The sequence below is a fragment of the Elephas maximus genome, chromosome 2 (assembly GCF_024166365.1).
Source record: "Elephas maximus indicus isolate mEleMax1 chromosome 2, mEleMax1 primary haplotype, whole genome shotgun sequence".
Lineage (NCBI taxonomy): Eukaryota > Metazoa > Chordata > Mammalia > Proboscidea > Elephantidae > Elephas > Elephas maximus.
In genome coordinates this window covers 202,181,229-202,206,145 of record NC_064820.1, presented here as the reverse complement: position 1 = coordinate 202,206,145, position 24,917 = coordinate 202,181,229, and the positions used below count along the sequence as shown (strand labels likewise).

The 24,917-nt window shown below is 38.9% G+C and overlaps 1 protein-coding gene across 2 annotated transcripts in view; it reads left to right on the top strand.

The window, feature by feature from the left end:
* The window catches only part of RNF130 (ring finger protein 130), a 188,720-nt gene extending 166,799 nt beyond the window's left edge, over nucleotides 1–21,921 (top strand). Inside the window, exons 6-9 of one of the 2 annotated variants that reach the window (XM_049874555.1) lie at nucleotides 460–556; nucleotides 3,094–3,298; nucleotides 6,692–6,785; nucleotides 21,735–21,921. In XM_049874555.1, the coding sequence (XP_049730512.1) occupies nucleotides 460–556; nucleotides 3,094–3,298; nucleotides 6,692–6,785; nucleotides 21,735–21,750 (412 nt within the window). In that variant the 3' untranslated portion in view covers nucleotides 21,751–21,921. The remainder of the gene's footprint in view (nucleotides 1–459; nucleotides 557–3,093; nucleotides 3,299–6,691; nucleotides 6,786–21,734) is intronic. The other variant, XM_049874556.1, reaches the window with a different exon arrangement.
* Nucleotides 21,922–24,917: the final 2,996 nt, after the last annotated feature.

Here is a 24,917-nt window from a genome sequence, read left to right as displayed (position 1 = left end):
AGGTTGCTTAGAATTTTTTTTAAATAATATTTTAAGTGATTTTTAAACAGGGTTACATGAAACTAATAATTATGCAGAGAACTCGATTCAATATCTTTTTGAAATTCCATTTTTCTGCTTTAGCTATTACAGAAAACATAGCTGATTCATTAAGGTATGATTCATGACCTCCATTCCTAATAAATTTCCTAAGTTTCCTCAAGTCTATTTTGAAATTTGGTGAAATAAAAAGTCCAAACAGCCAAATCTACTTATCAGTCTCATTATACAGTGGTATAGATACATAATACTGGGTTCAGATTTTTTGTTTAATAAATCTCCAATATTTGTTTCTTGGGACTTGCAAATATGTCCTAAAAGGGAGGAAAAACAGACTAATTAAAAATTCCACATGTTTGCATTTGGCACTAGTAGGTTTTCAGTGTATAACTTGTAACATAATTTTCCATTGTTTTATAGGCATGTTTTCCACAAATCCTGCGTGGACCCCTGGCTTAGTGAACATTGTACCTGTCCTATGTGCAAACTTAATATTTTGAAGGCCTTGGGAATTGTGGTATGTTTCCTGTTTTGTAACTACGTTTGTGTAGTATCATATCTTAAGCGTAACATAATATAACAGTTAGCATAATAAGCATAATTACGTCTCAGGAGAAAACACAGTTAATGCAGCAGTACCTTTCTTCCAGATTATTTAACCTCTAATCCATCTGAGGGAACTCCTGGAAAAGAAGATCAATAACTATACTAGTTCATTTTAAAAAGTATGCTTCTGTTGAGTGGTGGGTATGATCAAGAACTGAGGTAGAGAGAAAGATAAATGATTTTTCTTTATTCCAGTATCTTAAAAAAAAAGAATGATTAAGACTTAACTTTTGGTCCAGTAGTAGTTTTTTCCGTATGCAGCATAATATGACACTATGTTGTCACTTGTGTTCCTTCCTCATGAGTTTGGCCTTGGCCTCTTGTGTTGATAAGTTGTGAACAGTGGAGGTGGGCAATGAAAAAAGTCCTGGGGGAAACCTTTGACACCCTGGAAATTGCGTTAGCCAGATGTACTGCATCTGGTATTTGAGGTTTGACAGGTGCTAAATCCATGCTGACCCACCAAAGACCTTGAAGACTGTCTACATTTCCTTGCTTAAGAGCAATGTATATTCAGGGTTATTGCTTTTTAAAGAAAAATAAAATACTTCCTGGTCTCAAAAAAAAGTGACTGAATAACCTCCTTAGGGAGCAAAAAGTCTAGTTTGACCTAACAGAAGAACTCATTATTTTAGCTTTGCAATCCAAAGAGGAGCTAAATAGTTGTATTTGAAATACAGTATCAGATTACAGGTTAGGTGCAGTCCAGTCAGGCAGTAATGCCTCATTTATCCTCTGTCTTCTGAGATTGTGGTGGTCCGTATCAGCGAAGGTTTCTCAACCTTGGCACTATTAACATTTTGGACCAGATAATTCTGTGTTGAGGGATGGGGTGTCCTGTGCATTGTAGGCTGTTTAGCAGCTTCCCTGGCCTCTAACATTAAATGCCAGTCACACCCCAGTCATGACAATCAAAAGTGTTTCCAGACATTGCCAAATGTCCCTGGGGAAAAGTCACCCCCTTTTGAGATTGGTTTAACATAAAGCATCTTGGTATGTGTAGACACTTGGAAAATATTAATTTAGCCTCTCTCATTGCCTCCAGCCTTGTTCTTTTTTTTTTTTTTTTTTTTTTAAGGACTAATACTTTCCCTCCTGTAGTTAATGGAAATTCTCATAAAATGTATTACAAGCTACCATGGCTTCTTAAATATAATAAATATTAAACCTTGACTAACCAGGCATTATAATGTTGTTGTTGTTTTTAGGTGCCATTAAGTCTGTTTTTGACTCATAGCAACCCAATGTGACAGAGTAGAACTGCCCCACCTGGTTTTCTAGGCTATAGTCTTTCCAGGAGCAGATTGCCAGGTCTTTTCTCCCATGGAGCCACTGGGTGGGTTCAAACGGCCAACCTTTTGATTATCAGCCAAGCACTTAATTATTGCACCACCAGGGCTCCTTGGGCATGCTTATAAGTATCAGCTATTACACCGCATTCTAATTTTTAATAGGGCTCTGGGGTGATATAGAACAGGAAACCGTTGGTTTTGGATTTGGTTGACTGTCACTTCTTTATATGTAAGCTCCTCTCAGCCAGCCTTCCTATCTCTGCTTCTAATATGTTGTCCACTAGAGGCTAAGAGAACTGAAAGTTACTAAGGAAATCCCATATCCATATTGTTGAATGAGAAGACTTTTGTACCCACATTTTAATTGGTAGGCTTTGGCACCAAATGTCCTTCAAGATAAGCTGCTTAAGTTTTGAAAACAAATTGTTTTCTTACCATTCGAAAGTCTTTTAACTGATCTGCTCTTGGATGTGTGCTTTACTTGTGTTTAAAGGTAGAAGATATTACCTAACTGATTACTAAATAACTGGAGAATGATAGAGAAGTTAATAGGATGAGCAATACTTTGTTACCTGTTATGCCTCAACATTACCATAAGAGCCAAAGAAATAGAATTTACCGTTTTTTTACATCAAATGCTTGTCTTTTAATAAAGGAGTCCTGGGGTAGCACAAACGGTTAAGTGCTAGACTACTAACCCAAAGGTTAATGGGTCAGACCTGCTTAGGGGCTCCTTGGAAGTAAGGCCTGGCAATCTGCTTCTAAAAGGTCATAGCCTTGAAAACCCAATGGAGCAGTTCTACTATGCACACATGGGTCCTCCATGAGTAGAAATCAACTTGATGGCAACTAACAACATGATTTCTCTCTGCCTGTGAGCAGTGTCCACAAAAGGCTGTCATTTCTTTACAAAGATGCAGTGGTCAGTATTCTCAGTTCTGCAGTGGATTTGGGTTTTACTTTTCTTAGGAGGAGATAGTCTGTCCTTTTGTAGAAAAATTTCTGGGCAAGAATGGAAAGGGTAGATTGGGAAACAACAAGAGGAAATCTCATGGAAAAACTTGGTTACATCTTTTCTATGGGTGTCAAACACTTAGAATTTCATAAAAGGATTTGTTATTCTTACAGTTATTTTTAATATGGAAATATTTTGCAGCCAAATTTGCCGTGTACTGATAACGTAGCATTTGATATGGAAAGGCTCACCAGAACCCAAGCAGTTAACCGAAGATCAGCCCTCAGTGACCTTGCCAGCGACAGCTCTCTTGGCCTTGAGCCACTTCGAACTTCGGGGATATCGCCTCTTCCTCAGGATGGAGAACTTACTCCTAGAACAGGAGAAATCAACATTGCAGTAACAAGTAAGTGGGGACCCTTTGCCCCAGGTGCAGGCAATTATTGCTTCTTGCGTTGGGCCTATGGTGACTGCTCAAGAAGAGAGTTGAGCCATTCACCTAGGCCATCGATTTAGTCTGTAACCAAGAAAGTAATGTGTGCTTTTGTTAAAAGAGATGTTTGGAATAATGAAAATTTCTTTATATTAAGGACCTTGTGTATTTGTATGTGATTAGCCATAATAGCTATCATTCGATGAGTAGTGTTCAGAGATGTGCTTTTAGTAGCTGTTTTATAAACATGTTTTGAAATCATTGCATTGCAAACAGATATTATAAAAGGTAATTTTTGGGATTTGATGTAGGCTGTCCACAGCTTCTCTGGTACGTTTTGTAACTGAGCACTAATGCTTTATATTTACGAAGCTGCAGACAACCTAGTAAAAAACTAACCTAGAATTAGAACATAAAAATTTACAATAAAATTCACATCTTTAGAGATAGTTGAAATGGTCTTTATTTTACGCTTTTTATGGAAGTTGGTTTAATGTTGGTTTCTTGACACTTTTTGATATGGTTGTACACGAGTCAGGAAAAAAGTCAAAGTGTAGTCTGCCTAAAAAATACTCTTTGGGCTGGTTCTGAACAAAGCAGTCAAATGTTCTGATAGAAATGCCTACATACAGTATGAGTGGTCTGACTGACGTGTGTGTGGGCGGTGTAGAAATTCAGCCGTAACAAGCCAGCTCTTTCTCCAGTTCCATTCTTTCCATGTTATTTTCATCTAACAACCTTTCATCCCATCTTTTATATTGCCATTCTGGTACTGCCTTTTTCAGTATATGCTGTTGCTTGGCTAGAGCTTCAAGCCCTGAACCTGATGGAACTCTGCTTAACTCTGGGAGTCAGTAAAATGGGTAAATTTATTACAAAATATTTTTTCTTTCACATATTAAGACTTCATATATTATGGGGTCTGTTCAATTGAAGTATACATGTTTTTAACCAACCAAAAATTATTATTAAAAAATGATATCCCAAGTTTTATTCTGTCATTTGTCTAAACTCAAGGAACTTTCATTCAGTTATGAAGTAAAACCATGATGTAGCTTGACTCATTTCTTATCATTTCCCAATGATTTGTTTAACAGCATTTCATGTTTGTCCTACTTTGACGTTTAGATTTTATGGTCTAGAATTTTAATAATTGATCTAGGGGTAATAAAGAAGATGAAGATTGATTATTGATTTTTTTGTAATGACTTTTTATAGGTCCTTCATTGATCAGACATTTATTGAGCACCTACTACTGCATTAAGTACCGACCCCATTATATTTTATGTGAAAATGTACTTAGAAAATCTCGTCTGGGTGATAAAAAATACTATTTTATGTACCGAATTAATCACCTTTAGCAGAGTTTATACATGAAGTTAGTTTAAAAAAAACCTCGTGTTTAAATTAGACCAAAGCTACCTCTGTTTTTCCCTCCAAAGTCCTGTAGCTCTATAGCAATGACAGTGCATTCACTCAGTACCCGCTGTGTGTAAGGCACTGTGCTAAATCAGCACTGAGGAGGGCAGAGGTGTTAGAGACCCTTGCACGGTGGGTTGCTGCCAGAAAACCTCCGGGCCTGTTGCACATTGCTATGATGGTATTTACTTCTTCTTGTTTACTAGTTTTTAATAACTGAAATGCCACACAAATATGGATGGTATGATCAGAATTAGGAAACATTGACATAATTGAAGTTTTGCAAGCTAGTCTATCATGTATGAAAGTCTCTAAGAAGAAACAAGGATGCTGTATTCAGCTCCTTGGCAGTGGAGACCACACAGCCCTTGATTATTTTGCAAATGCCAGTATACATTTTTCCTAAATATGTATACAGGAAAATATATACATTGAAAAGATGGATTTTATATGGATTCTTGAATGTTTATCTTGACTCAAATAAAAACCTCATGAATGCACTCTCCTGATGAGTTCGTAATTCAAGAAACAGAACCTTCACTGTTATCTTTTAAAAGGAAAAGCTTTGCTAAGCATTTTAATAATACAAACCAAGGTGGGCAGAAAAATGCTATAGAACAAACTCAACATCCTGAAATCCCTTAGGCAGTTCTTCTTAACCTTCTGAAGGTCATCATCTTTAAAAACTACTAAAAGTACAGTAACCTTACTGTAGAAGAATGCCTGTGCACACACAATTTTGCACATAACTTTAGGGTTCGTGGAATACAGATTAAATGTTAAGCACAGCTTTTACGTATAAACAGTTGGCATGCCAAGTATAAATATTTCTTCCCTCTGTTTTATGCAGATATATAGGGAATTTTACCCTGTAGCACTTTTTTAATCCACTCCTAGTTAGTGTATGCTCTAGGAAATATTTTATAATTAAGACTTTTTAGGGAGTCAGATTGGTTCTCAAGTTATTTTGAGATTCTTAATAAATATTGTTTTTGGCATGTTACCTTGACAATACAGGCTTTTGAAAGTTAAGGGGAAATACTAACTGACTTCCTAGATCTAGAGAGAAAGACTAGAGAAAAACCCTTAGAATGCTGTGCATCAGAAGTTTTTAGCTCTTTGGTGGGTCAGGTTGCGTCATAAATCACCTATCCTTCCTGCTTCTGCTTGAGTACTGCTTCTCAGCAATGTGAGCGTGAAGGGAAGTCCCTCTTTTTATGAGACATCAGTAAGAAGTCCTTTTTATGTAAATATTATAAGTAAATGTATGCATAAGAGAAGAGTTCGGCTGCTAACCAAAAGGTTGGCAGTTCAAATCTACCAGGTGCTCCTTGGAAACCCTATGGGGCAGTCCTACTCTGTCCTGTAGGGTCGCTATGAGTGGGAATGGACTCGACAGCAGTGGGTTTGGTTTTGGTTGTGTAAGAGAAAAGAATGTAGACATGAATACCATGGAAGGTCAGCTTGCGACTGCTTGGAACACCCACAAGACCTGTGAGAACCACTCCTTTGTATTTCCTAGCCTTTATTTTAGAATGAGTGCTACAACCATGCAGAAATGACAGCATGAAGAAGGAAATAAGGTTATAAGTATGGCTAGTTTACTGCCATTTAAATTAAGAATAAAAAAAAAGTCCATGTACAATTTCATATACATATTTTGACTCTGCACTCTAGTGGCCGCACTCCTTACATACCTGAGGACCTTAACAGGAAGAAATGGTTGGGCCATGCTATCCTTTCTCCTTTACAGCTTTCACTACTACTTCCACTAACCTTCTCCAACTAGTAGCTCTCTGGCAAATCTCCTTCTGCTTCTCTTCCTTGGGCCAGTCTTGGCTCTCACCTCCGTTGACGTCTGCTTCGTTGCATTTGAGGGAAATGTTGACGTCGATTTGACATAAGCCTTCTCCCCAGAATGATTTCCTCCCTTTCCTTTGTCAACAGAAGAATGGTTTATTATTGCCAGTTTTGGCCTCCTCAGTGCTCTCACACTCTGCTACATGATCATCAGAGCCACAGCTAGCTTGAATGCTAATGAGTAAGTAACAAATTGTTTAGTTTGTTCTTTGGATTGCATGTGCCAAATGATCCCCAAAAAATGTATTTTTCGTAAAGGTGGTAAGAGTTGGCTTCCCACCAGTTTCAAGCTGATCCTAACGGGATCATATCTAGCAAAATAATTTATTTTATTGACATATGTTTTCAGTTAGTAGCACAGGTTGGGAGTTCACCTTGCTCAACCACAGCTCACTTGAGAAAAGATATAGGGGCTATTATTAGCCACAAGCTTATGAATCAGCAGCGTAATACAAATGCCAAGGGAACCAGTACAGTCTTTATGATGTCAAGAGTGTCAGTGTCCTAGTCGTTGAAAGGATGGCCCCACTCTACTGTGCGCTCATCAGACCTTACCTGGAGTCTGACACGTGGAGCTTTGGGTGGAACACTAGCACCTTAGCCCACATTCAAGAAATAGTGACTTGGGTTTTAGCCTGCTGGAGAGAAACAATAAGGAAGACCTACTATTTCCAAATATTAGGAAGACTATCAGGGGAATGAGAAAATAAGTATAGACTGTATCTCCAAAGGACAAAATGAGGACAAGAGGGTAGAGTGCAGGATTACAGGCAAATGTTGCCTCCCTAAAAGGAGGAACATCAGGCAATTAGGCCACTGAACAGTGGGATGGATTGCCTTGGGAATGGGGAGTGCTCAGGCCTGGGGTTGCAGAAGCTGGATGTAAGTTGTCGGGCTGCTATAGGTTAGATGCTTTTGGAGGTTGGAAAATTGAACTAGATGCCTGTTGAGGTCCCTTTTAATCTAATGATTTTCCAAAAGTAATTTTCACAGGGATCAAATACAGAAAGGACTTTTTCATTGTTTTATCTTAAATATAGGGCATTTACTGTAGGTTATTATTCAGTCCTTTCTTTTACCAGTATTTATGGAAACTAATTAGAGATGAAAGCAACCCTGGGACACTGCCCACAACTGAACCTAAATTGGTACAGATGGAATTCATAGGCTGTCCATATTCAGTTATGTCCTGGTACTTTAATTGATTAATCATGGCCAAACAACCTTGTGCAATTAATTTAACTGGTTGCCCATTGTCCAGTTCAGAAACAAAGGGCAAGAAACAACAGGCCACTTCCAATGACATTGGCTTGATACTTGTAAGAAATGCCCTTTGGCATCCCAGATCCATTACAGATTGGGAGGATGTCATGGCCAGTTCAGATAAGTGAGTAGTCTAGGCCTCACCCAGCAGGTAAATGTTCATTGCTCAGACTCTAGAGTCAGACTGACCTCGGTATAACCCCAACTCCTTTTTTTAGTTATGAGACCTGAGTTATATTTATTTGAAGCTCGTTTTACTCATCTATAAGACAGGGATAATTGTAGGACTACCTCATAGGGTTGTTGTGATAATTAGCATGTAAAATGCTTTAGCACAGTGCCTGGTACGTAATGAGTGCTCAATAAATGTTAACCAAAGCAATTCCACTGGGATTCTATCAAAGTTCTGTGGGTAACATGGCCATCTGCCTTTATCATTGGTAAATGAATTCAATTTCTTCCATAAAATAGGATACAGAAACATAGGAGCTCTGCAAATACCTGTGATTCACACCTCAATTTGGAGGGAAATATTTACCTGCAACTGCCCCTTTTGCTTACTCCCATACTGACCCATCAGACTAGATAACATAAGCTGACTTCTTAAAAATTTCTTAAACGAATGATCACCAATAACAGCAAATAGCAGCATTCTGGGCACTTTTAGAGGATTATCAAGTAATTCATTGGTAACCTGACTACTGCTCAGAATCTGCCAGGTGCTCAACTCATACTTGAGATTCTAGAGAATGCTCATTAGACATGTTAGCTTTTAGACATCAGAATACCTGGGCCATAATATTTCAGTTCCATGCATAAATGCATTCATGACTTGGAATCTAAGTCATGGGTCTTAGATCTATGTCTTAGGCCAACCCCTCTGCCATCAGCCTTTGTAGAAGAGTGGTACTGGAATTGCTCGTTTGAATATTGTTTCCGTGCCTTCACTCAAAACCACTATGAAGGACGATATTCATGAGAGAGAAATTAGTCAGAGCGTGTGTGTGTGTGTGCACACATGCATGCATGTGTGTGCCTACGTGCATGTAAGTGAATGAAAGAATGGTCACCAAAATATTAATGGTGACTTCCAGCCAACATAGCACCATAGACAGAAGCACCGCTGTCCCTCTACAGCAAAGATCCAAAAAACTAAGTAAAACAAACATCATTCCTGGACCCTGAAGTGTCAAATGAAGAGAGCACTCAGCCAAGCACCAAATGGAATAAGAAACTAACAGAGGACAGTGAACAAGGAGAGATAACATGTGGAGGGCCCCATTGCTAATGCAGCACGAATCCACCATCTTGGACTTCCACTGGGGATCAGCAGATAGAGCATGGGAATGCAGCTTCGGGGAATTCCCCGCAGGAGACAGAGTACCCGGTAACCAGCGATACACCCTTTCCCACCACCACCCCCCTTCTCTCCCTGTTGCTCTGCCTTCAAGCTTGCTGGCTGTCTGCGGTGGCTTGGCCCCCCAGGAAGTGCAGTGTCCGTGCCACTTGGATTCACCCCACCCATGTCGGAGATGGGCGGACAGGGAGAACAGGGAAGCAGCTTCAAGAGGTTCCCAGCAGGAGACAGAGCACCTGGTAATGAGCGATATATGCTTTGCTAGCCCCCCTCTTTTTCCTCCCCACTTTGGCCTCCTCTGCTTCCTACCAGCTGCAGTCTCTTGGCCTCGAGACAACTGCTTTATCCTCAGGCTGCTTGGATTCGCCCTGCCCACACTGGCAGGGCTCTTGAGCTGGTGTTGGTTCTTTCTGTCTCTTTTGGTTTCTTCTGTGCCTCCTACCACCTCCCCCTCCTTTCTCTGGAACATCTGGCTCCGTGTGACATCTTTGCTGCTTCTTGAAAGGCTGTGAAGCCACACTCTACTGGGGAACCACTCCCCCGGCCCGTGACACCACGCTGATGGGATCCCTGGGGATTTTTTTCCACCTTGTTTTGCTTTGTTCTGTTTTGTTTGTTTGTTTTCTTTTTCTTTTTGAAGGGTGGGAGCCCCTTCTACCTGGGTTCTGCTGCACGACTTAAGAGCCATACCCCAATCTGCGCAGCCTTGTGGGTGGGATCCCTGGGGGCATTGCTTTCTTTTCTCTCTCTTTTTCCCTTTCTGTCTTTCCTTATTTCTCAGTTCTCGTCTGTCTACACTCATCATCTTTTCCTGTCTCCTGAATACCTGGTACTGTGTGACATCTATACCCTCTCTAGCCAGGCTATACTGTGCAGCCTGGGAGCTACTTCCCCGGTCTTAGCAACCCCGCTGGTGGGACTCCAGGACTCCTGGGGGCTTTTCTTTTTTTCTTTTCCAGATTTTTGTCTAGTTATTTCATTTCTTTCTTTTTCCCTTTTTCTTTTCTCCATTTCTCAGTTTCGTTTCCACTCCAACGGCAGGCTCCCTTAGCACCCTTTTTTTTTCTTTCTTTCTTTCTTTGCTTTTAGCTCATTTTTCTCCCTCCGCTTTCCCGTACCCCTCTTAGCTCCACCCATCACAACCTCCCCCCTCTTTCCTGCCTACCTGCACTGTGCACTGAACATTATACCCCCGAGCAGCACAGGCATCGCCTGTGGGAACCTGCCCAGCACTGATGCCTGGCCTGGCCTGTTGGCCCTAATCCGTGTCACAAACAACCCATCCCAGCCCCTCCCCTTAGCTGGACCTGCCCTGCTGCACCATAGCTGAAGGACTGACCCTGCCCATTGGACCAGGAGGCGAAAAGTATTGTGACTGCAAACAACAAAGAACATACAGCCCGCCTGCTCAGACATAACCAAATAAAACAAAAAGCAGGACAAAACAAACAAATCTACAATCAAGAAATGAAGAAAATAACTATTGAATGTCCCGAGAACAGCAGACAATATCAAAACATATTAAAAAAAAAAAAAACAGGACAGGATGGTTCCAGTAGGCTTCCAAAATAAAAAACCAGATGACTTTCCAGTAGAAGAATAGGCAGTAGAACTACCTGACAGGGAATTCAAATCTCTAGTATTCAGAGCAATCCGAGAGTTGAAGCAAGAAGCAGGCAAAAATGAGGAAAAAATAGACAAATTTATGGAAAAGGCAGACAAATTCGTGGAAAATACAGACAAAAAGATGGAACAATTCAGGAAAGTAATACAGGAACAAAATGCCAAAATAAACTCACAACTAGAAATCATACAAAACAACAGTTAGAAATCCAAAAGATAACAAGATTTCAAAAATGGTCAGTGTCATAGAAGGGCTGAGGAGCAGGTCTGAAATGGTGGAAAACAGAATCAGCGAAATTGAAGACAAACACTTGGATACAACTCTGAGGAAAAATCAGAAAAAAGAACAAAGAAAAATGAAGAAACCCTGAAAATAATGTGGAATACAATCAAGAGCAAAAATTTCAAGTGATCAGAGTTCCAGAACAGGGAGAGAAAATGGAAAACACAGAGATCATTGAAGCATTGCTAATAGAAAACTTCCTTAATATCATGAATGATGAAAAGCTGGCTATCCAGGAAGCTCAGCGAACCCCATATAGCATAGACCCCAAAAGAAAAACACCAAGGGGTATCATAATCACACTCACTAAAACCAAAGACAGAGAAAAACTCCTGAGAGCAGATCGAGAAAAACAAAAAGTCACATAGAGAGAAGAAATAATAAGACTAAGCTCTGATTATTCGGCAACAACCACGCAGGGAAGAAGGCAATGGGATGACATATAAAACCTTGAAGGAAAAAAAATTGCCAACCAAGAATAATATACCCTGCAAAACTTTCAATCAAGTATGATGGTGAAATTAGCACATTTCCAGATAAACAGAAGTTAAGGGAATATGTAAAAACCAAACCAGACCTACAAGAATTATTAAAGGGAGTCCTTTGGTCTGAGAACAGACATCATCAGACCATAGCCTGAATCTAGGAGGCAAGATTGTACCAGCCAGATAACAATTTAGGAAATGAACTCCGAAAGACTGTCCAAAACCAAAACAGCTACAACAGGGAACCAGACGAGTTAATCTGTAATTGACAACAATGTGAGAACAATAAAAGAGGGAATAAATGGTATAGTATAGAACTTTCTAATGGAGAGGAAGGCAAGGCGATACCAAGTAATAATAGACTGGTTCAAACCTAGGAAGATAAGGATAAATTTCAAGGTAACCACAAAGAAAGTCAACAAAACTAATCAAAATAAAGAAGAAAAACATAAAGTCTCAATAAAAACAAAATGTACAAAAACAAAAGAAATCCACAAACAAAAGGAACTCAGCACAGGACAGTAAGAGGAAACAAAGAAAATGTTAGCACCACAAAAAAAAGGCACTACAAAATGACTGCAATAAACTCACATCTATTAATAATTAAACTGAATGTAAATGACCTAAGTGCACCCATAAAGAGATGCAGAGTGACAGAATGGATAGAAAAAACAGGATCCATCAATATGCTGTCTACAAGAGACACACCTTAGAAACAAAGACGTAAATGTATTAAAAATCAAAGGATGTAAATACCTCAAGCAAATAACTACCAAAAAAGAGCAGGAGTAGCAATACTAATCTCAGATAACATAGATTTTAAAACAAAATCCACCATAAAAGACAAACAAGGGCGCAATATAATGATTAAAGGGATGATCCATCATGAAGACATAAGCATAATAAACACCTGTGCACTCAATGACAAGGCTCCAAAATACATAAGACAAACTAACAGCACTGAAAACAGAAATTGACAGTTTTCACAATAATAGCAGGAGACTTCGACACACCGCTCAGTAAAGAACAGAACATCTAAGAAAGAAATTCAAAGATGCGGAAGAACTAAAGAGCGCTGTCAGCCAACTTGACCTCGTAGACATATATAGAACACTCCACCCAACAGCTGCAAAGTACACATTCTTTTCCAAGGCACTTGAGACATTCTCCAGAAGAGACCACATCTTAGGCCACAGAGCAAACCTCAAAAAAATCCAAGACACTGAGATAATACAAAGTATCTTCTCTGGCCAGGATGCCATCAAAGGAAGAGTAAGGAAACAAAAAATCAATTACATGGAAACTGAATAACACCCTGCTTAAAAACCACTGGCTAATAAAAGAAATCAAAGATGGAATCAAAAGCTTCCTAGAATCAAACAAGAAGGAAACTCATCATACCAAAACCTTTGGGACACAGCAAAGGCAGTCCTCAGAGGTCAGTTTATAGCACTAGTTATACAACTTGAACAGAAAGAGAACAGCAAAAGAATCCCACAGCCACCTGAAGAAAGGAAATAATAAAGATCAGAGCAGAAGTAAATGAAATAGAGAATAGAAAAACAATAGAAAGGATCAACAAAACCAAAAGTTGGTTCTTTGAAAGGATCAACAAAATCGACAAACGTGGCCAAATTGACAAAAGAAAAACAGGAGAGAATGCAAATAACCCAAATAAGGAATGAAATGGGGGACATTACAACAGACCCAACTGAAATAAAAAGGATCATAACACAGTATTATGAAAAACTCTACTCCAACAAATTTGAGAACCTAGAGGAAATGGACAAATTTCTAGAGACACACTACCTACCTAAATTAACATAAAATGACGATGAAAACCTGAAGAGACCCATAACAAGGGAAGAGATTGAAAAAGTAATTAAAAAAAAAAAAAACCCAACCAAACAAAGCCCTGGCCCAGATGGCTTCACTGGAGAATTCTACGAAACATTCAGAGAAGAGCTTATACCAGCACTACTCAGGCTATTTCAGAACATAGAAAAGGAAACAATACTTCAGAATTCATTCTGTGAAGCCAGCATAACCCTGATACCAAAACTAGACAAAGACACCACAAAAAAAGAAAATTCCAGACCAATATCTCTCATGAATGTAGATGCAAAACTTCTCAACAAAATTCTAGCCAATAGAATTCAGCATCATATCAAAAAAAAAAAATAACACACCATGACCAAGTAGGATTCATACCAGGTATGCAGCAGTGGTTCAACATTAGAAAATCAGTGTAATCCACCACGTAAATAAAAAGAAAGAAAAGAATCACATGATCATTTAAATTGACGCAGAAAAGGCATTCAGCAAAGTCCAACACCCATTCCTGATTTAAAAAAAAAAGTGTCAATAAAGTAGATATAGAAGGGAAATTTCTCAACATACTAAAGGGCATCTATGCAAAACCAACAGCCAACATCATTCTCAATGGAGAGAGGCCGAAAACATTCCCCTTGAGAATAGGAACAAGAGAGAAATGCCCTTTATCACCATTCCTACTTAACAGTGTGTTGGAAGTCTTAGCTGGAGCAATAAGGCAAGAAACAGAAATAGAGGGCATCCAAATTGGTAATGAAGAAGTTAAACTGTCCCTCTTTGCAGATGATATGATACCATACATAGAAAACCCAAAAGTCTCCACAAGAAAACTACTGGAACTAATAGAACGACTCAGCAGAGTAGCAGGCTGTAAGATCCACATACAAAAATCAGTTGGATTCCTATACACCAATAAAAAGAATTTTGAAAAGGAAATCAGGAAAATACCATTTATAATAGCCCCTAAAAAAAATAAAATAAAAAAATAAAATACTTGGGAATAAATCTAACCAGGGATGTAAAAGACCTATACAAAGAAAACTACAAAACACTATTGCAAGAAACCAAAAACATGGAGCGTGGAAAACATACCATGCTCATGGATAGGTAGACTCAGCATTGTGAAAATGACAATTCGTCCCAAAGCAATTTATAAAATACAATGCAGTACCAATCAAAATACCAACAGCATTCTTTAAAGAGGTGGGAAAACTTATGAACTTTTTATGGAAGGGGAAGAGGCTCTGGATAAGTAAAGCGCTACTGAAGAAGAAGAATAAAGTAGGAGGACTCGCACTATCTGATCTCTGAACCTACTATACAGCTACGGCAGTCAAAACAGCCTGGTACTGGTACAACAATAGATACATTGACCGGTGGAACAGAATTGAGAACCCAGATGTAAATACATCTACCTGTGGTCACCTGATCTTTGACAAGGGCCCAAAGCCTATTAAATGGAGAAAAGACAGTCTTTTTAACAAATGGTACTGGCAAAACTGGATGTCCATCTGCAAAAAAAAAAAAAAATCAAACAGGACCCATACCTCACACCATATACAAAAACTAACCCAAAATGAATCAAAGACCTAAATATAAGGCCAAAAACCATGGAATTCATAGAAGAAAAAATAGGATGAACGCTAGAGGCCTTAATACACAGCATTAGCAGGATACAAATTACAACTAATGGCACACAAGCTCCAGATGATAAGCTACATAACTGGGGTCTTCTAAAAATTAAACACTTCGGGTCATCAGAAGACTTCACCAAAAGAGTAAAAAAAGAACGTGCAGACTGGGAAAAAAATTTTGGCTATTACAAACCAGACAAAGGTCTAATCTCTAAAATCTACAAGAAAATCCAATACCTCTACAACAAAAAGACAAATAATCCAATTAACATACAGGCAGAGGATATGAACAGACACTTGACCAAAGAAGACATTCGAGTGGCCAACAGACACATGAGGAAGTAAATGCTCACGATCTCTAGCCATCAGAGAAATGCACATCAAAACCACAATGAGATACCATCTCGTCCCAGCATTACTGGCACGAATGGGTAAAACAGAAAATAACAAATGTCGGAGAGACTGCAGGGAGATTGGAACTTTTATGCACTGCTGGTGGGAATACAAAATGATACAACCATTTTGGAAAATGATATGGTACTTCCTTAGAAAGCTAGAAACAGAAATACCATATGATCCAGTAGTCCTACTCATAGGAGTATATCCTAGGGAAATAAAAGTCATTACACGAATAGATATATGTACACCCATGTTCAATGTAGCATTGTTCACAATATCAAAAAGGTGGAAACAACCTAGATGCTCATCAACAGATGAATAAACTGTGGTACATACACACAGTGGAGTGTTACGAAACGCTAAAGAACAATGATGAATCTGTGAAGCATCACATAACATAACATGGATCTATCTGGAGGACATTATGCCGAGTGAAATACGTAAATCACAAAAGGGCAAATATTGTATGAGACCACTACTATAAAAACTCATGAAAAGGTTTACGTACAAAAAGAAACAATCTTTGATGGTTACGAGGGTGAGGAGGAGTGGGGATGGAAAAACAATAGGTAACTTTGGTGAAGGGTAAGACAGTACACAATACTGGAGAAGCCAGCATAGCCGGTACAAAGCAGGGCATGGTAGCACCATAGACACATCCAAACTCCCTGAGGGACTGAACTGCTGGGCTGAGGGCTGTGGGGACCGTGGTCTCAGGGAACATCTAGCTCAACGGGCATAACAGAGCTTAGGAAGAAAATGTTCTACATTCTACTTTGGTGAGTAGCGTCTGGGGTCTTAAAAGCCTCTGAGCGGCCATCTAGGATACACCACTGGTCTCACCCCTTCAGGAGCAAGGTCAAATGAAGAAAACTAAAGACACAAGGGGAAGATTAGTCCAAAGAACTAATGGACCACACCTACCACAGCCCTACACCAGACTGAATGCAGTACAACAAGATGGTGCCCGTCTACCACCACTGACTGGTCCGACAGGGATCACAGTAGAGGGTTCTGGACAGAGCTGAAGAATAATATAGAACAAAATTCTAATTCAAAAAGAAAGATGCGACTTCCTGGGCTGACAGAGATTGGAGAAACCCTGAGAGTATGGCCCCTGAACACCCTTTCAGCTCAGTAATGAGGCCACTCCTGAGGTTTAGCCTTCAGCCAAAGATTGAACAGGCCCATGGAACAAAACAAGACTAAAGGGGCACAGCAGCCCTGGGGCAGGGACTGGAAAGTAGGAGGGAACAGGAAAGCTGGTAACAGGGAATCCAGGGTTGAGAAAGGAGAGTGTTGACATGTTGGGGATTGTTCACCAGTTATCATACAACAATGTGTGTACTAACTGTTTGATGAGAAACTAGTTCTATAAACCTTCATCTAAAGTTCAATTTTAAAAAAAGACAAAAATATTAATGGTGATTATCTAAAGCTAGTGAAATTTTGGGCGATGTTTTTCTCATACTTGTGCTTTTACATCTTGTTTTTTACAATAAGTATGAGTTAGTTAACTTTTTAGAAGACTGTTTTTCTTGTGGGAGAGAAAAGAAAAGCTAATAACCATTCTTAAGGTCTCTTAGAGATGTTGATAAAAAATTCCTACATGACTTTAATTTATAATCTTTACTTCCTTAATGAATTCCGTGAAACTTGCCTTATTTCTCTTTTTTGCCTTTGTCTGCCAAGAAACTTACAGCCAAAATGAGATCCTTTTTTTTTTTTTTTCCCATTTTAATTGCTGTTTTTATTTTATAGATAACCATCCTCTTGTAAGATAGTCTTATATATAAATAGATCCCATCTTTTGGCTTTTTAGTGACTTGTCTGAAAATTGATAGTGAGCATCACCTCTGTGTGTATACCTATTCTAGTTTACTTTTCTGTCAATGTTACTAGACACTGATCTTGTGTATTGCTATTTCAGCAAGACCTTCACCCATTCTAGTTGCTCATTACACCCTGTGGGCAAGATAAAGCAGTAGAGGCCAGATGTCAGGACAGGCATGTGGAACCGTGGTGGATCCGGCCTTCCTCTTGCAGTGGATGGAGTAATGGCTGCCCAGGGAGAGGCTCTAGCTGGGGACGAAGGCACTCTGCCCGATTCTTACCATGCTTTGCACATTTATCAAGGGCTTGACTCCGTTGTCCTACATCACAAGTCTATCAAAATTTCACATATTTGGGTCGCTCCCCTCCTGTTACCATGAAGTACTATTTAAGTACTCAACTCCAGTTGTGCTTAAATTTTTTAACACCTCAAACATACCTGGTGAATTTTGAGACTTTGCAAATATAAACAGGATGATAGACAAAGAGGCAAATAAATTCAAGTAAATATATTTATGTATTAGCTTTTCATACCTCCTTTTCTTAGTACCTAGTTAAGCAAAATTATGGAACTTCAGTTCTCAAAGGAAGTTTTTGCTCTTCTTCATTATTCAGATAAACCTTGCAAGAGCCCAACACTTACCAGATTATATTTTTGTCAATCTGTTTTTATCTCAGTATAAGAAAAGTAAATGTTGTTTGAGAAACAAATTGCTTTTTAATTTTTATTTGGGGGAACAAATTTCAAGATATATAGATAATTTAGCAGAGTTTTTAATTCACTGAGAGGCTCCACCGGGTATCCTCCTCTAAAGCCTTTTTCCAACTCCTACATTAGATTCATAGAAATCATATTCTGTGATACCCTGAGGAGTGTAGCTCAGACATTCAAGATTCAAAACAATCTTGGCAGGAGAAAATGAGTCAGGTATGGTAAACATGATGAAGTAGGGAACAAATGTAAAATCCTTCAGCATAAAGCCACTATCAAGAAAACCTAGCACTGCAGCCAACAACGGGCTTTGGTTGTCCTCGCCGGTAGTCCCTTTGAGCTGTTTTCCTCTTACGTGTATTAGCAGAAACATATAGACCGGAGAAAAAAAATTGATAACTTTCGTTGTACTCTGTACTGAGTGTTTCTGCTCAGGGCATTTATTAAGAACATTGACAGATGAGCATGTCTCAGTATAATGGGTCTGAAAATTTAATCATTTGATGTCCTGGGAGTGCTTAGCTTAGAAAAGAGGAAACGTGGGTTATATGAAAGATGCCTCCAGGTATTTGAAAGACTCCCAGAGATAAGAATACCAGCTGCCATCAAGTCACTTCTGACTCCTGGCAACTCCATGTGTGTCAGCATAGAACTGTACTCCATAGGATTTTCAGTGGCTGATTTTTCACCAGGACTTTCTTCCGAGGCACCTGTGGGTGAACCCAAGGCTCCAGTCTTTCAGTTAGCAGCGGCTCTTTGCACCTCCCAAGAACTCCAGAGATAAGAATAACTACTATTTATTGAGTGCCGACAAAGAGGCTGCTACTGTACTGGACTCTTTACCCGTGTTGTCTCATTTAATAATAGCCCCATGTTGACTAACCAGTGAATACAGAAGAGTGATACTTACTCTGGAGTTCTGAAGACAGCTACAGAGAGGTAGATTTCCACTTAATGTAAGAAAGAACTTCTACCAGTCAGAATTGTCTATCCATGACACAGGATACTTTGAAAGCTAGTGGGCTTGCCAGGACCTGCTTATTCAGACAGAAGCTACTGGGCCATCTCTCATTAGAGCTGTTTCAGAGGCAGTTCCTATGTTAGGTGCAAGTCTCTGAGATTCGTTCCAGTTCCGAGGGTCCAGATTGAATTGTCTGTCCCATATGATCCCTTAGGAGAGATCAGAGTCTGAAGAGAAGGTCTGGGTTCTCTTCCTGATGCCTCTATGAGAACCCTTACGTGTTAAAAAAGCAGTGTTTTCAGAATTTTTTTTTTTTTACCATCTCCCACTGTAAGAAATATATTACACTGTGACCCAGTACACTTACATACGTAACTCAAACAGAAGTTTCACAAACATTTCCCTTACTACATGCAGTAGTCTCTGATACATCCTAATGTGTACTTTCATCGCCGTCGTTATTGTTGATGCTAGTCATGAACTCCTAAATTGATTTTTAAACCCACTCTTGGGTTGCAGTCTGCAGTTTGAGGAGCAATAATCTAAATATTTTAAATTTATAGTTCTTAATCTAATGCGTTTTGCCCACACTAGCACCGATCTTCGATTATTTTTATTTTACCGAGACTGCATTTCTTATAGCAACTTCAGCAAAGATTTGAACTCAACCCTTGGTTTGAGATGTATTGGTGACTAGTGAATCCTCTTCTTTTTCTTAGTATTCATTTCTCCTTTTATTTACTCTGAGTATAAGATATATACACAATGCATAAACTGAGGCTCAGAGGGATTGAGTGGCTCCCAAGAGATGCCATAAGAGAAGGGCACCTGGAATTCACTTTTTTTTTTTTTATTCCTGGCTCCAGCTCTTCCCATTACACCCCTTGTCTCTGCTCCAGATAGCCAATTGAGGGCTCCAAATAACGTGGTTGGGGAAGAAAATTTTTGTTTTCTGAAAACACGATGAAGAAAGGGAGATTAAAGGCAACTGGGGGCTTTTGATTAGATTTCTGTACTACGTGTGGCAGTAGTCAGTTTTTCAGTTTTCGGAAGAAACACCTTTCATATTATGGCTGCATTTGTTGTTTATAATTTCTTAAAATGGCAGCAAAATAAAGGAAGTTTGAAAACCTTGATTCACCATTACAAATATCTGATATCCAGTTCTTCTGAGGAAATTTTATAAAGACCATGTGTTCTCTTAAATATGAACCACAAGTAATAAAGTATAGAGCATTATGTGCAGTTGTTATAAGCATACTTCACATCAGAGCCTTTTCAAAAAAGTTGAACAACTCCCTTTCATTCATTTTGATAACATCTCCGGTCCTCACCAGGGCTCAGGCCTAGAGCCAGGTGCTAGGCTCTGGGAGATGAAGCCAGCAGTCCTTGCCTTGCCCTTCTGGAGCTCTGGGGAAGGAGGCCTCCTGCACTGCTGGTGCTGTACATATATTCATGGTGTGTGTTTGTTGAAGTGATTGAGCAAGTGTGTGAGGAGGGCGTGAGGGAGTGAGCGCAAGATGAGGAGTATGGTATGCTCTGTGTTGTACCTGAGAGGACTGCTGATTTTCCCAGGGAGGCAAGTTGAAGTAGGCTTCATAAAGGAAGTGACTTAGGAACCAGGCAGGGCATAATCAAGGGCACAGAGCAAGGAAAAAGTAAAATACATTTAGGGAGTTGTGTGGTTTTGACATGTCTACTGTAGGTGGTGGCAGCAGTGGCGCAGCGGTAGCAGAATTTGGACTTTATTCTGGTAAACAATCAAAGAAAGGTTTTTCAGCAGAAAGGTAACACCTAGTGGCTGGTAAGTTGCTTTGGAGTGGTAGAGACGGGAGGCAGGAAGGTAAGTTAGGTAAAAATATAAACCTAAAAGGGCTTAGGCTGGAATTGGAGGAGGAGGTGTCAGGGTGACGGGGAGGAGGTAAAAGTCAAGAGATGCTAGACTGTTGTATGATAATCAAAGATAAGAGGTTAGAAATACAGTTCTGGAACTGAGCAGAGAGAAAAGAGATCAGAGCTAATAAACACATGATTTGGGAACCATGAAGAACCAGCCAGACTGCCCTGTGGAATAATTAGAGGGAGAACTAGGGTCCAAGGAGCTAGGGTTGATCTGTAGTGTCAGGACCTACAAAAAGGGCAGCATAGGAAACTTTTCAAAAGACTTCAGGTACTTTTTAGCACCTGGGAGAGAGAGGAATAAACACACGCACACCTTCCCCCACCCCCCACCCCCACGCCCAGCCCCCCCCACCCCCAATCTGGAGAGCTCCTGTAAAGACAGCCTGGAAGTCTGTGCTCTTCAAATCTTATTTCAAAATAAGTAACAAGAGTCTTATTTGAGGGGTAAAAGGAGGCACATTTCAAAGACAGCAGCTACAGATCTCAGGACAGTCAGCGTTTAGAACATGTATTTAAACCAGGAAAAATTGTAAATTGTAGATATAGTTGTCCCTGTGTTTTTAAAACCAAGATACTATTAGAACAATAGTTTTTTTTTCTTCATTCCTTTTGGGAGTGTTAAGACAATTAAGATCACTGAGCCACTTTACTACAGATCTGAAACTGCTGATTTCAGGAAAATGCTAATGGCTAACTGGCTTCCCAAAAGGGGTTGAGGAATAATAGCTGGGGACAGCCCCTGGGCCACCTGATTCTCCAGTTAAGATCATGTTCTCTGTTATTTTGAAACATTGACAACTACCTTTTAACTAATTCATGACCTCTTTTTTCTTTTTATTCCGTAGGGTAGAATGGTTTTGAAGATGAAAAAAAACTGCTTTCTGACTGACTGCCTTGAAAGAAAAAAGAACCTATTTTTGTGCATCATTTACCAATCATGCCATACAAGCATTTATTTTTAGTACATTTTATTTTTTCATAAAATTGCTAATGCCAAAGCTTTGTATTAAAAGAAATAAATAATAAAAATACTGTGCTGTTGAGTATTATTCATCCACTTGGGTTTCAAGGGCTGATTTGGAGATCATGTTCCCAGATTTATTTGTGTTTCAGAGACAGACGTGCTCATGACAGGAACGCTGACACTTTCTATTGATATTTTCACATTGGCTCTTTGTGCCCAAATAGGATCCTAGGAGTGGAGATGTCCTGTGCAACAGTGCCCTCTCGGGAACTATTTTATTTTCCTCAGAGTTGCCATTTACTCTCTGATCTTTTTTTATCCATTTGCTTATGGCTGGTCTCCCAGTACCAGAAACTCAACTCCAAGGCATCAGGGACATTTAAGTGTGTCCTTCACACTGTATCTTCTGTACCTAGTAGAGTGCTTTGCACATAGTAAGTGCTCAATAAATATTTGTGGGATGAAGGGATGAGTGCAAGAAAGATTTTTTAAAATACACATTGATTAGTAATAAATTATATCTGTACTAGATTTTTTTTTACCTAGTTTGCTCACTATTCTTTTAAAAACTGCAAAGTCTAAAAAGTTGGTTGTGAGTAATTTTACATGTGTAGTGAAATACTTTTACTTAATGGGTGAGTAAAATGTTGAACTGTTCTATATTGAGTTGTGTACTTGAAGGATTACCAGTATTTGAAAATGTTTTGAGCAGTGAATTCTTAACCTTCCACCTCAGTATACCTGAGGGATGAGACCATAGTCCCATTAATAATAGAGGTTCACTATATCATTCTGAAATTGAAACAGGGTTGAAGAATTTTTTGTTTTTTGTTGAGATATAGTTCACATACCATAAAATTCACCCTTCCAAGTGTACGTTTCAGTGGTTTTTAGGTATTTACCAGTATCTAGTTCCAGAACATTTTTATCACCCCAAAAAGAAACCCCATAGCCATTATTAGCCACCATACCCATTAGCAGTAACTTTCCCCATCTTTCACCCTGCCCTGAGACTCCCACCTGTGCCATTGCCCCACACCCCCCTAATGTCTTAGTGTTCTCTGGAGAAACAGAACCTGTGAGGTGTGTGTATTATATATAAAGAGAGAGAGATTTTAAGGACTTTGACTAGTACAATTGTGGGGGGCTGGCAAGTCCAAAATCTGTAGATCAGTGATGGCTGGAGATTCCTATAATCCTGTGTCCCAAAGTCCATAGCTCAGGCAACAGGAAGAGTGAAAAGTGACTTTTTGATTTTGATGACGTCCAATTTATTTTTTCTTTGGTTGCTTGTGCCTTAGGTGTCAAATCTAAAAAGCCATTGCCTAAATCAAGGCCACAAAAATGTCTAACAGTTTAATCATCGTAGCACTTAAATTTAGGTTTTCGGTCCATTTTGAGTTAATATCTGTATATGGTGTGAGGCAGGGGTTCAACTTTATCCTTCTGCTTGTGGAAATTCAGTTCTCCCGGCACCATTTGTTGAAAAGACTATTCTTTCCTCCATTGAATGGTCTTGGCACCCTTGTCAAAAATCAGTTAACCATAATGTATGAGTTTATTTCTGGACTTTTCAGTTTTATTACATTGATCTGTATATCCTTGTGCCAGTACCACACAATATTGATTACTGTTGCTCTGTATAAGTTTTGAAATCAGAAAATGTGAGTCCCCCCAACTTTGTTGTTCTTTAAGATTGTTTTGGATATTTGAAGTCCTTTGCATTTCCAAGTGAATTTTAAGATCAGCTTGTCAACAGCGGCAAAAAAAAAAAAAAAGTGGGATTTTGGTAGAGTTTGTGTGAAGTCTAAATTGCCTTGGATAATTTTTCCATCTTAACAATATTGTCTTCCAGCCCTAGAAAATGGGATGTCTTTTCATTTATTTAATTTCTCTCAATGATGTTTTGTAGTTTCCAATGTCTAAGTCTTGTAAGCATTTTATTCTTTTTGATGCCACCGTAAATAGAATTGTTTTCTTAATTTCGTCTTCAGATTGTTCATTGTTGATTATAGAAATACAATTGATTTTTTTATACCAATCTCTTACCCTACAACCTTGCTGAACTTTTATTAGCTTTAATGGTTTTTTAGTGGATTCCTTAGGATTTTCTATGTACAAGATTATGTCTGTGCATATAGAGATAATTTTACTTCTTCCTTTCCATCAAGATCCATTTTATTTCAGTTTCTTGCCTGATTACCCTGGCTAGAACTTCCAGTAATACATTGTTGAATGGAAGTGGTGAAAGCAGGCATTCTTGTCTTTTTCCTGATCTTAGGGAGAAAGCTTTCGGTCTTTCACCATTGAGTATGATGTTCTCTGTGGGATTTTTGTACATGCTCTTTACCATGTCGAAGAAGTTCCCTTCTGTTCCTAGTTTGTTGACTGTTTATATAATGAAACAGAGTGGGGTTTTGTGAAATACTTTCTCTGCACTTATTGAGATGGTCATATGGTTTTTGCCCTTTATTATTATTATGGTATATAACATTGATTTTTTTTTTTTTTTTACATTACTGAATTTGATTTGTTTGCATTTTGTTGAGGACTTTTGCATATGTATTTATCGGTGAAATTTTCTTGTGATGTCTTCATCTGGCTTTGTTATCAGGGTAATTCTGTCCTCATAGAATAAGTTAGGAAGTATCCTTTCCTTTTCCATTTTTTAGAAGCATTTAAGGATTGGTGTTAATTCTTTAAATGTTTGGTAAAATTTACTGGTGAAGCCATCTGGTCCTTGGATTTTGTTTTGGCTCGATCTCTTAACTTGTTGGAGGTCTCTTCAGATTTTCTGTATCTATTTGTGTCTGTTTTCGGTAGTTCATGTGTTTCATCTCATCTGGGTTATCTAATTTGTTGGCATACAGTTGTCACTAGTATTCTTCCATATTCTCTTTTTGAAATTTCAGTGTCGGTAGTAATGTCCCCTCTTTCATTCCTGATTTTAGTAATTCGAGTCTTCTTTTTTCCTGGTCAGTCTAAAGGTTTGTCAATTTTGTTAATCTTTTCAAAGAACAAACTTTTGGTTTAATTGGTTTTTCCCTTTTTTTTTTTTTTCTAT